The sequence below is a fragment of the Carcharhinus amblyrhynchos genome, chromosome 27 (assembly GCF_965287045.1).
Source record: "Carcharhinus amblyrhynchos chromosome 27, sCarAmb.v2.hapA, whole genome shotgun sequence".
Classification (NCBI taxonomy): Eukaryota; Metazoa; Chordata; class Chondrichthyes; order Carcharhiniformes; family Carcharhinidae; genus Carcharhinus; species Carcharhinus amblyrhynchos.
The window spans coordinates 36,424,911-36,437,446 of NC_137350.1; the positions used below are offsets into that span (position 1 = coordinate 36,424,911).

General features: G+C 46.2%; 1 protein-coding gene across 10 annotated transcripts in view; it reads left to right on the forward strand.

Moving 5' to 3' along the window:
* srcin1a (SRC kinase signaling inhibitor 1a) overlaps positions 1–12,536 on the forward strand; it is a 411,921-nt gene that overhangs the window by 364,022 nt on the left and 35,363 nt on the right. For all 10 annotated transcript variants that reach the window (XM_080213892.1, XM_080213891.1, XM_080213893.1 and 7 more), the window contains 4 exons: positions 1,402–1,532; positions 4,414–4,561; positions 7,372–7,428; positions 12,101–12,419. In XM_080213892.1, coding sequence (XP_080070018.1) covers positions 1,402–1,532; positions 4,414–4,561; positions 7,372–7,428; positions 12,101–12,419 — 655 coding nt within the window. The remainder of the gene's footprint in view (positions 1–1,401; positions 1,533–4,413; positions 4,562–7,371; positions 7,429–12,100; positions 12,420–12,536) is intronic.

Sequence of the window (12,536 nt, forward strand, 5' to 3'; positions counted from 1 at the left end):
ATCAGCACACTGTCTCAGCTAACACTCCCCGTTCAGTATTGAGGGAGTGCAGCACTGTCACAGGTACAAGGTTGAGTCTGGGTGTGGTCTTACCAATGCCCTGTACAGTTACAATAGAATCCCTTACAGTGCAGGGGGAGGCCATTCAGCCCATCGAGTCTGCACCAACCGTAATCCCACCCAGGCCCCATCCCTGCTAATCCCCCTGACACCAAGAGGAAATTTAGCACGGCCAATCAACCTAACCCGCACATCTTTGGACAGTGGGAGGAAACTGGAGCACCCGGAGGAAACCCACGCAAACACGGGGAGAATGTGCAAACTCCACACAGACTGTGACCCAAGCTGGGAATCGAATCCGTGTCCCTGGCGCTGTGAGGCAGCAGTGCTAACCACTGGTCCACCGTGCTGCCCTGAAGTTGTCACAACACTTCCCTATTTTTAAATTCCAGACTTCTAACAATAAAGACCAACATTCCATTTGTCTTCCCGGTTCCTTGCTGTATCCGCCTGATTCATGCACAAGGTCGCCCAGATCCCTCTGTACTGCACCATCCCCCACTCTCTCTCCATTTAAAGACTATTTCTCTACTCCTCCTATAAAAGTGGAAAGAATGGAGTGACCTGTTGGAGAACTCCTTCACGGAAGGCTGTTTAATGACAAATTCATCCTCGCTTGTCCTGTTACCAGATTTTTTGACACTAAATTTAATTCTGAAGGTGTTGTGGGTGGATCTGTTTGCAGGATTATTAATCCAATAATTTAACCACTGCTCAATATCTGCTAATCCAGTGTCAACAGTTCAAGACTGTAACCGCTCCTGTTCAGCCAGATGCTTTTCTTTGTTCTAATTACCCTTTCAGATAACTACCCTGAACATTGAAAACCATTTGTTTCAATCCGTTCTGCTTTGGGGCTTAATGAACAGTGAAAGTATCACCTTGAAATGACTGAGTCTCTGCAATGAGCCAGTTACATGTGTGAGGATCTACTGCCCCTCAGTGGTTACAAACGTTATTGTAGAAGGTCTATCATACTTGGACAGGGAACTTTTTCCATCAGAACCTCCCTTCATTCATTCACCCAGTGACTCATTAGGGGCCACCTTGGAGGGAAATTTAGAGTCAGTTACATTGGAGTGGAACTGGAGTCAGGTTTGGGTCTTGATGGGTGAAAGAGCCAGGGTCAACTTTAACAATAATAATGGCATTTAACCCAGTGGGATTCCAAACAGTTCATTGTACACAGCACTGGAGCACATTATCGCTGATGTGATAAAGCAAGGTGCAAATATCAAAACTTTTGATTCGGGTTAGGCTCAAGTGTGTTAATCACAGATTGCCGAATCGGTGAACAGTTTCAGTTGCTGTTGGAGTCTGATTTGTCCTTCTTGCTGACAGTGACTTGGAGAAGTCGGTGGAAGATTTACAGCGAGACTCGACCTTGAACCAGAAGCTGATCACGGTGCAGGAACTGGAGGAGAAAGCACTGGTCTTGCGTCAGCTGGGAGAGACTCTCACTGAGCTGAAGGGTAAGGACCCTCGGACGCTCCAACTGGGACACGAGGATTCCCCACTCTGTCCCATTCATCTGAAAGGGAGGGATTTTCTGTCTGTGTGAGCGCAAGATGATCCCTCTCCCCTCTGGGGCCCTGCTCCACCCCCCCATGGGGCCCTGCTCTCCCCCCCTCCCGTTGGACCCCGCTCCCTCCGCCTGATTTCCAATCTTAAATTCTCTCAATCTGATCCATGACCTATTGCTCAAGTTGTACAGAACCTCTCCGTTGGTGCGCATTGTGAAGATGCTGTGAGTTTCTCTTTGTGATATCGGTGTAACATTGCTGGGTCTGCTTTCAGCTAAATACAATTCTGACCCATCAGAGAAATACCAAACCCCCTGACATGTCACTGAATCCACAGATAAACTCGTGGAATTTCTTTCTACAATCACTGACTCCTTTCGAAAACCTTTCTGTTTGAAAGTTTTCACTGTGAAAATGCAGTTTTTACTTTGATCAACTTACATTTCCGCAAAAATGTGACCAAGACAGCAAAACAAATCTTCAAGGTTACATTTTTTGCTGTGAGAGTGTATACTAACATCTTGATCACCAAGTCTCATTTCAAACCCTGAGTCAGTACTCTGCCTTTATCCTGATATGTCCCATCAGTTAGTGCCTTTTCCCATATGTACTCATCTGTTGGATATTACTGCCTGCCCCGATCTGGCATTTTAGTGTTGACACCAAATTAATCCCAGCCATCCAACTCTCTGTTTCACATCTCTTATCGATTTATTCTCTAATTTATTGGTCGCTGCCAAAGCTTCCTGACCATGAGGGCTCCTATATTGGGCAGTGTTTCACAGTGGTGTTCTATAGTCCGTGATCTAGTTACACTGTGACCTCTACTCCACGATCAGAGCTTCTGTTATCAGCATGTGATCATTTCCGAGGGCCACAGTCACTCCTCACAAATGCACGACCTGTTTTAGTTAGAAAGTTAACAGCAGAAGATGCACGGGGAACATCACCATCTACAAGTTCCCCTCCCAGAAACACACAATCCAGACCTGGCACTATGTCATCGCTCCTTCACTGTCACTCGGTCAAAATCCTGGAACTCCCTCCCTAACAGCGCTGTGGGTGCACTTACACCACGTGGGTTGCAGTGATTCAAGAAGGCAGCTCACCGCCACCTTCTCGGGGGCACTTAGGGATGACCAATAAACACTGGTCTAGCCAATGATGCCCACGCCCCATAAATAAATAAAAAGCTGTTTTCTAGCTTCCCACAGTTTTACCTCATTTCACTGGGCCTGCCTCTTGTCAATTATCTTATTAGGCACTGGCTCCCATTGCCGCTCCACCAATCAGAGTCTCCGTTGGTATTTTGGTTTAAGATTCCCCCCGCATCGTTCAGACACGGAGGTTAGTTGTGCTCTGGATCCCAGCTGTGACATGGGAGCCGGACTGTGGCCCAGAAGTGAGTGTTGGATGTATCTTGAGTGTTGGATGTATCCCTGGAGGTTTCATCCACTGGCCTCTCCCCTTCAGATACCCAGATCTGATTTAAATAATAGCCTCGGACTGGGCAGGGAGTGGAAGAATTAGAGTGGAGTTGAGCAGAAATGTTTTCACCCGGAGGGTGGTGAAGGTTTGGAACTCATTCGCTGAAGGATTGGTAGAGGCAGGAATCCTCATGCGATTAAAGTTCCATAATCCAGAGAGTTCTGGAGCACGAGCTGGAACCTGGGGTCAGGCTGTACTGCTGCTTTTCAACTAAAACAGACCTGGGCTCTTCCTGCGGTTCTGTGTGAGTGATAAAGGGGGTGGACGGGATCTTCAGTGAGGACCAGAGAAGGTGAGGACCGAGGGGAGGGGGAAATCGCCCACAGTATCTGTGAGAAACTCAGGCACACTGAGATGTTGCAAACCCCCTCAGATTTCTCTGTTAATCTCTTAGACACTACTTCACCCAGGAAATGAGAGCACAGTGCATTAAAAATAGCTCTGCCTTATTTCCATTTTCTTTGTAATGCTTTCATTTATTAGTTATAGCTAGAAAGTTTTGCCAGGTTGGGTATTTGAAGGGGAGAGGCCTGTGGATGAAACCTCCAGGGATACATCCAACACTCGAGAAGCGATAGACACCTTCTGGGCCACAATCTGACTCCCGTGTCACAGCTGGAATCCAGAGCACAACTGAACGCTGTGTCTGAACGATGCGGGGGGAATCTTAATCCGCAATACCAGTGAGGCCTCACCTACCAGTGATGAGTCTGATTGAGCAGAGTGACAATGGGAGCCAATGCCTACCTGTCCAGAACATGGCGTCTAACAGTCAATGCCCACTCGAACCTCCAGGTGATCAGGATTAAAATCGGGACAATCAAACCTACCCTGGAAGATAAACATAATCCACAGAACTAAGGTCCAGAGTTTCGACACAAAACGACCTCCATAGCACACAGTCTCTTGGTCTCTGTCTGTCTCCTTCTTTCTCACTCACTCTGTATCTCTTTCTCTCTCTCTGTTTCTCCCTGCCTGTCTATCTCTTTACCCTTCTTTCTCTTTCTCTCTCTCTCTCTCTTTCTCCCTGCTTATCTCTTTATCTTTCTTTCTTTCTCTTCTCCCTGCTTGTCTATCTCTTTACTCTTCATTCTTTGTCTCTCTCTCTTGCTCTGCCTCCCTCTCAGTCTCTCTGTGACTCTCGCTCCCTTTCCGTCTCTGTCTCTCTCTCTCTGACCTTCTCTGTCCTTCCAGCCTTGTCCAGGAAGTTGAAATACAAATGAAAGTTGAGAGTGGGGTTTTGGTCTCTTTGCTGAGAGTCCAGATTCCGGGAAACAAGGAGGGAATGTATGTGGGAAAGATGGTGTTCTGTCAAACGGATTTGATTTGTGTGTTCCTGTAGCTCAGTTCCCCAATCTGCAGAGTAAAATGCGAGTGATCCTTCGTGTGGAGGTGGAAGCTGTAAAGTTCTTGAAAGAGGAACCTCACAGATTGGATCTGCTGCTCAAACGATGCAAAACCGTCACTGACACCCTGGCCACATTGAGAAGGTAACGTGACTGACCTTTAACCTCCTGACAGGCAGCTCAATCTCTTTGTAAGAGCCACAATTCTTTCCAATCCAAAAGCTTTTCCTTGTTGGTGAAGCCCAAATGGGAACTGGTTCAAGCCTAGAATTTTACTGAGATTGTTGATTTTTCTTTGCATATTTGTTCCTGGGTTATGGGCATCACTGCTGGGTCAGTTTTTATTGCCCATTCTGATGGCATTTCAACAGTCGACCACATTGCTGTGGCTCTGAAGTCACATGTAGGCCAGACCGGGTAAGGACGGCAGATTTCCTTCCCCAAAGGACATTAGTGAATCAGGTGGGTTTTTCTGACAATCGACAATGGTTTCATGGTCATCAGTAGACTTTTAGTTCCAGATTTTTAATGAGTTCAAATTCCACCTTCTGCTGTGGTGGGATTTGAACCCGGGCCCCCAGAACATTACCCTGGGTTTCTGGATTGTTAGTCCAGTAACAATACCATTATGCTACTGCCTCCCCAATCGGATCAACATTGGCCATTCAGTCATCGCTCAGAGACTGGACCAGGAGTCAGGACGTTTGCCAACTCTCCAAGATTGTCCCAGAGAATTCCCCTGGGAATTAAAGCTGACTTTGTTGAGCTGTTGGAGGAGGAATATTTTCCAGGGCAGTGAAAGGTGTTTGTATTTTCCTTCAGTTTCTTCAAATACTTTTATTTATTACTTCATGGGGATTGGGGAGATTTGAGGTTGTGAGTCAAGAATCATCCAATCAGGTGAGAAAGTCTGTCCATTATCCAATGGGGATAGGCAGGGCAGATGGATTTGCTGTGGAATCCACTGACCAATGGAAGGAACGGGAATGGACACAGCGCGGGAATGCCAACCTTTACTGGAACTCGGATTCCCAGTGTCGGGGGTCTTGGCGATGCTAGTTTTTGCCAAGAGATTGGAAGGAATTCCCCACACCCCACCCCCCCACCCTTCCTGGGCCATGCCCATGCACACGCCCATGCCCACACTCACACATGCCCACACACACGTGCACACATACACATGCGTACACATATACACACACACACACACACACACACACACACGGTTAGAGACTGATTGGGCTCGTGAAAGGCTGCCTGGGAGTTTTCTGATTCCAGTTTCCCATTGCAGTGGGAGGGGGCAGTGTCAGTGTCCGGAGGTGGGCACCTGGGTATGGGGCCAGGGCAAATTTCAGCCATTCCCCCCCGCCCCCCCACCCCCCAATACTGCATGGGTGGGAGTCCAGAGAAAGGCCACCCCCCCCCCATTGAGGGATTCCCATTCCCTACCTCAGAAGGAACAAAATGGTCAGATTCCAGTAGGGATCAGTCCTACTGGAGTTCCAGTTGATGGTACACAGGGACCCAGTTTGAGCAAGTGAACCCTTCGTTTTTCAGTGTCTGTTTTATCTTTGGGATCCCCGCACTCAGGGGGCCTGGCTACCCTACCTGATAGTGAGGGAGCGCCTCCACCTTGAGGCAGCCTCTCAGTTACTGAACCTGTACTGCAGGCTGCTGCTCCCCTCAAACCAGAGGCCTAAGATTCACCCTCCAACATCGAGAGCCAGCCTGTGAAATAACCCCACCACGGCCAGTGTCCCTTCACCAAATCCAGATTTGTTTACAGTGGTTAATAAGACTCAGCCGAGTACATCCCAGTGCAGATTATTCACCCTGAGTGCCGGTAACCCGGATACTCCACATTGTATAACTCGACAGGGTTCCCAGATCGGACAACAGTAACTGCCCCAATCAGGGAGCTCGTATTCTAACCTGTGGCCCTCATTAAGGTCAGTGCAGCCTAATGCCTTGGACAGGGAAGCCATCTCCTTACCGGTTAAGCGAACATCTCCGTGAAGGTCCCAAAGAGTGATGGTTTCCCGTGGCGATGGGTTCAGGATGTGGAAACAGTCTCACTCTGAATCTTCAGCCCAGCGCGTCTGCCTTTAGTCCCTGGAGCCAATAAAGATCGAGGCGTCATTAAACTGATCTTTTACAGCCGGTTATTCAATCACGGTTTTGTCTGTCAGTCGGGCAGCGTGGTCAGTACAGACCTGGAGGGCCGAAGGGCCTGTTCCTGTGCTGTAATTTTCTTTGATCTTTGTGCTTAGGGCAGTTGCTTCACCTTTTCACACGATTGTTCTGCCTCTGTCTCCTTCAATTCCCCTACTTCTCACTTACCTTTCGAAACAGTGCATTTCATTCTCTCCATCCTTCCTGTGAGGGAAGCTTTCCTCGGTGAACGTCCAACCCAGTTTGTTCTGCTGTCCCTGGCCCACCTCAGCCCTGCTTCTCCAACAGTGCGCTACCTTGGAATGTGTAAGAGAGCAGAACCGGAGGATCACAGCGATCTTGGGGAGCTGTGGGGTGGAGAGGGTGACAGAGACGGAGACGGGGAGGTGGGGGGGGGGTGGTGAGGCCCCACAGCAAGAGTCGATATCAAGGATGAGAATTTCAGAACCGGGGCACAGTCGGAGTAGGAGGCAGTGTAGGGCAGTGAGTGCCAGGGATGATGGGTGAGGTTTAACGTTTGTTTATTTAGTGTCACAAGTAGGCTTACATTAACACTGCAATGAAGTTACTGTGAAAATCCCTGAGGGTGAACAGAACTTGTCGTAAGTTAAAGATTTCTGATCCAAACAGTGTAAACCCCTCCCATGGCAAACTATCCTGACTGGTTTCAGTATCTCTGGACTAAGTTACAGGACATCGCTGAAGTGGTTTTCTCTGATCGTTAATAATCTGGGAACTCACCGCAGTGACTCCTTTTCTATCTTTTTGCTTTTCTAACGCAGCTTCTCACCCTCCCACTCGGCCTTTCCTGCGGAGACCTGCCCAAGACGCTTCAGCAGGTAAATACACCCATTTTCTCCCCCTGTCCCCCTGCAGAAAGCCCCAAATCCCTCCCTGAACTGCTGCTATTGGCTGCCCTGTGAATCTCTGTCTGGCAATTCCACCTCTATCCTCCCTATTCCTACCTGTCAATCCCGTTCTCCTTCCTTCCTTTCCTTGCTGCCTCCTAATGTTCCCTGTTCCAAAAAAAAATTAAATTAAAATGCACGAGGATTGAGAAAACATGTGAGTTTTTCTGAGCACCAGGCCAGGGTTTAGACACTTGTATTTATTTGGTTTGTTTAGCCTGTGTTCAGTATTTTTCTGTTCAGGTCTGGTTTACGTTACGTCTACAATAAGTGAGATTTGTATTTATACAGTGCTTTTCTTGACCTGAGCATGTCCCAAAGAGCAATTACAACAAAGTAATTACTTTGGAAGTATAATCATTGCCATAATGTAGGAACAGTAAGAAGTCTCACAGCGCTGGGTTAAAGTCCAACAGGTTTATTTGGCAGCACAAGCTTTCGGAACACTACTCCTTCATCAGGTGAGTCAGGAGTTGTGCTCACAAACAGGGCATATAAAGACACAAACTCAATTTACAAGGTAATGTTTGGAATGCGAGTCTTTACAGGTAATCAAGTCTTAGAGGCACAGACAGTGTGAGTGGAGAGGGGGTTAAGCACAGGTTAAAGAGATGTGTATTGTCTCCAGACAGGACAGTTAGTGAGGTTTTGCAAGGCCAGGCAAATCATGGGTCCTGTCCTGCTCTTTGAAATAGTTCTGGTATTTATTATATCCATTCCCGAGGGAAGGTGGGGGTGCGGGGTGGGGAGGGTAGGGGGTGCGGGGGGGGGGCAGGAGGAGGGGGGGGGTGTGCGGGGGGAGGAGGAGGGGTGGAATGGGGCGGCGTGGGGTGGGGAGGTTCGGGTTTTAGCATTTCATCGACCAATGAAATTCCAGCAAAGTAGCTGTCAGAGTTTTGGTAGGTTTAAACTCTAATCCCATGAGTCTTCGCTCTCTTAATACCAGTTTGTCCAATTCAGACAATAAAGGATAGTCTGGTTTGGAATATCAGGAACAGTGTTAAGTATTATCCTCTTTTACTTAAAACGTTAGGCAGTAACTTTACTGATTTAATGTGGTTCTCCCAGTTTGGCCTTGGTACTGGTTAACACGTGAACTGGTTCCTCTCTCTTTGTGTTTTTGTTGATAATAGGTAATGTTGTCTCCCTCTCTCTCTGCCTTTACTCCTGGGAGCTGCTGTTTATTAACCCTTTCTGAGACACTGCCCATCCTCACAGTCAGTAATGTTCCTGGACTCTGATTGGTTTAGGCAGTGTGCGATTAGTCCCTGATTGGCTTCTTAAGGATCGCAGTCAACTACAGATGTCACTTCCTGTTATCTCCTGATTGGTTCCCTAATGCGTCACTACCTGTGGATCAGTTCCACTCATTACTTTCCTGTAATTTCATTAAATGTTATGGTTTTCAACTTCGATAACCTGATATGGGTTATGATAGTTTCTTTATCTGCTTATTTGAGATAAGTGTGTGGTGTCAGATACAGGTGAATAACTTATCTGATAGATATTTGGGAATCCCCGTTACATGTCCTGTAGGATTCTCACTAAGACAGGCTGGTATCAGGGCTTCTTTGGGCTGGAAGGGTGAATTTTTATAGTCACTGTCAGTGCTTGGCACAATTAATTAAAAATAGCAAAATGATACAAAGTGGCCTTAAAACCAGTACAGGAATTTACAAAACTACTTCACGTACAGGGTGGAATTTTCCTTCCTGCCCGCCATGGGAATCGTAGTGAGCGGGACACGGACTATCCAAAGGTCCATTGATCTCGGGCAGAATTTTCCAACACTGGGGTGAGCGCAGCTGGTAAATCCCGTCCATAAACTCTACGCAAAATGTGTGTAAAATACATTCAGAAAGGCAGTCAGTGTGTGTAAGGAGATTTTCTCAGGGTGTCCCTCTGGGGGCTCTTGTAATCAGCTGATCTCAGCTAACACAAAGAATTGTGAAAAAACAGCATGCAGCTTAAGATATTCTTTATTTGACCAACTCGTATTGGGAGAGAGATAATCAGCGAATTCCAGTTTCTCTCTGATGTTACATCACAAGACCACAACACTGTACATCTCAGAACATTCAATCCTGCCACCCAGTCTGTTATCCAAGCTGGACGGTCCAATTACATTAATACACTTCATTTACTCTGGCCAATAGCATTCTACCTTCCAGCAGAATGAGGAGTTCATTGGTCAACCGAACCTAGAGGTTCTTCCCCTTGTTGCCTAGTAACCTTACCTACGCAGGTCAAGGGTCACTCCTAACACCTGTAGTCCTGGGAATGAGAAGGGAGTCACCTTTCTTGTCTGTTTTTTTGTCCCCTTATCAGCAAAGGCTGAATTCTTCTATTCAGTCCAATAACCCTGGTTGCTTGTAGCTGCCTGGCCTGCCCCTGGTAATAGAGTATATACAAAAGGAACAAAGAACAAAGAAAATTACAGCACAGGAACAGGTCCTTTGGCCCTCCAAGCCTGCATCGAACAACTTAACTAAAACCCTCTCCCCTTCCGAGGATCATATCCCTCTATTCCCATCCTATTCGTGTACTTGTCAAGACGCCCCTTAAAAGTCACTACCGTATCCACTTCCACTCCCTCCCCCGGCAACAAGTTCCAGGCACCCACCACTCTCTGTGTAAAAAATCTGCCTCATACATCTCCTTTAAACTTTGCCCCTCGCACCTTAAACCTGTGCCCCCCCTAGTAATTGACTCTTCCACCCTGGGAAAAAGCTTCTGATTATCCACTCTGTCCATGCCTCTCATAATCTTGTCGACTTTCATCAGGTCTCCCCTCAACCTGCGTCGCTCCAGTGAGAACAAACTTTCTCTAACCTCTCCTCATAGCTAATATCCTCCATACCAGGCAACATCCTGGTAAATCTTTTCTGTACCCTCTCCAAACCTCCACATCCTTCTGGTAATATGGTGACCAGAATTGAATACTATATTCTAAGTGTGAATTTATTAAGGTTCTATAAAGCTGCAATATGACTTGCCAATTTTTAAACTCAATACCCCGGCTGATGAAGGCAAGCATGCCATATGCCTTCTTGACTACCTTCTCCACCTGCATTGCCACTTTCAGTGACCAGCGTACCTGTACACCCAGATCCTTTTGCCTACCAATACTCCTAAGGGTTCTGCCATTTACTGTATATTTCCTATCTGTATTAGACCTTCCAAAATGCATAACCTCACATTTGTTCCATGCTTCATTGTTCCAAAAGAATGTGGTCTGTCTAATTAAACTTATTTCCCATTATGCCAAGGGGTAAATGACTTGTTGGTCACAAGAAAATACAAAAATACAGTTTAAATCTATAATGCTTGTTCAAAAATGATTATATACATGCTTATACAGACAATACTTTCAAATAATATATAAGCGAGGTACATTGTGATATATTTGATATATATAAGGCACACCGTGGTCCCTACTTTAAACTAATCTACTTTGTTTTAGTAGTTAGTCTGAAAAAGCTAGGGTTTCTGTACCCTCCTGGTATTGTGTTAAAGTAAGATACACTTACAAAACATAATTGATACATTCAATTGATAAGTGTTTGTGAGTAACAAGAGAGAAACTACAGCGTTACAAAACTAATTACAGAACTTCATTTTTAAGCTTACTCAACCAGAGCAACACACAGCTTTGTTTATCATTTTAAAGGAAATGACTGCTTCCTTTTTAAGATATTAAAGTTAAAAAGACAAAATTAATTTCAGAAAAAAGGCTGAAGGCTTAGAATCACCACAGTTGTCTCCCCCGATACAATCGGACTTTTTAACCCCTTACCGAGTTCTAGGTAAGAAGCACAAACTGATAAATGTTTATTGCGAGGGACTGCAACAGTTCCAGACCTGAGTCCCTTCAAACTTGACAGACTTCGCAGCAATAGCTTGCAATTAAACTATACAAGAGAGCTTTACACAGGCTGTATGATACATTACACTTATTAATCGCAAAGAGTACCTTACAATAGTTACAATTAAGCAGAATGTAATATTAGGTTAATGGATTAATATACTTTGATTGCCTGATCATTACATATAACTAAACTAAAGTTAAACATAATTTTTCCTGTACTGCTCTCCGTCAGTACTGTTTCTTCAGTTTAGTTTAATTAATAATGTCACAGATAGGCTTACATTAACACTGCATTGAAGTTACTGTGAAACTCCGCTAGTCGCCACACTCTGGCACCTGTTCGGGTACACTGAGGGAAAATTTAGCACGGCCAATGCACCTAACCAGCATGTCTTTCAGAGTGTGGGAGGAAACCGGAGCACCCAGAGGAAACCCATGAGACATGGGGAGAATGTGCAAACTCTGCACAGACAGTGACCCAAGCTGGGAATTGAACCCGGTTCCCTGGTGCTGTGAGGCAGCAATGCTAACCACTGTGCCAGCATGATGCCCCTCTGCGCCCCGCCCCCCACCTCCCCAATACTACAGCAAGGAGTGTCATCTTAGACTGGTACCTGCATGGAAAAGTGGGAGTAAACAGAACTAAAAGAAAACTGTGTGTGTGTAATTAGAAGGAGAAAATTAATCATCTCATGGGAATTCACTCTTTCTGTTGTATTTGGATTCATTCCCCAGACAGGCAAATGAGACCTCGCTGAAAGGATCCGAGGAGGTTACTGCCAGATCACCAAAGCACACGAGCACAGAGCCATACTCCCGGAATTCCGAATTTGAAATTCCTACCAGCCCTCCCTCAAATTTGCAGGAAATGCACATGACCTCTGTGAAAAACTGGCAAAGCCACAATTCAACCCTTGCTCAGTTTACTCAGAATTCCCTGGGCCACGCCGCTCCTTCCCAGAATCCTCCCGGGATAACGTCACACAGCAACTCCATGGAGGAAACTCCCGGAACTTCAGGAAAGAGGATCACGGAGCAGACTGTCTCGATCGAAGTAAGATATTCACCTTTGAGAAGTTAACAGTTGTAGAGGTGTTGAAGGTGGTACAGTGTGCTGGACTCACACCCTGTCTTTACATTTGATCACTGGGGATGGCTTCATGATAACCTT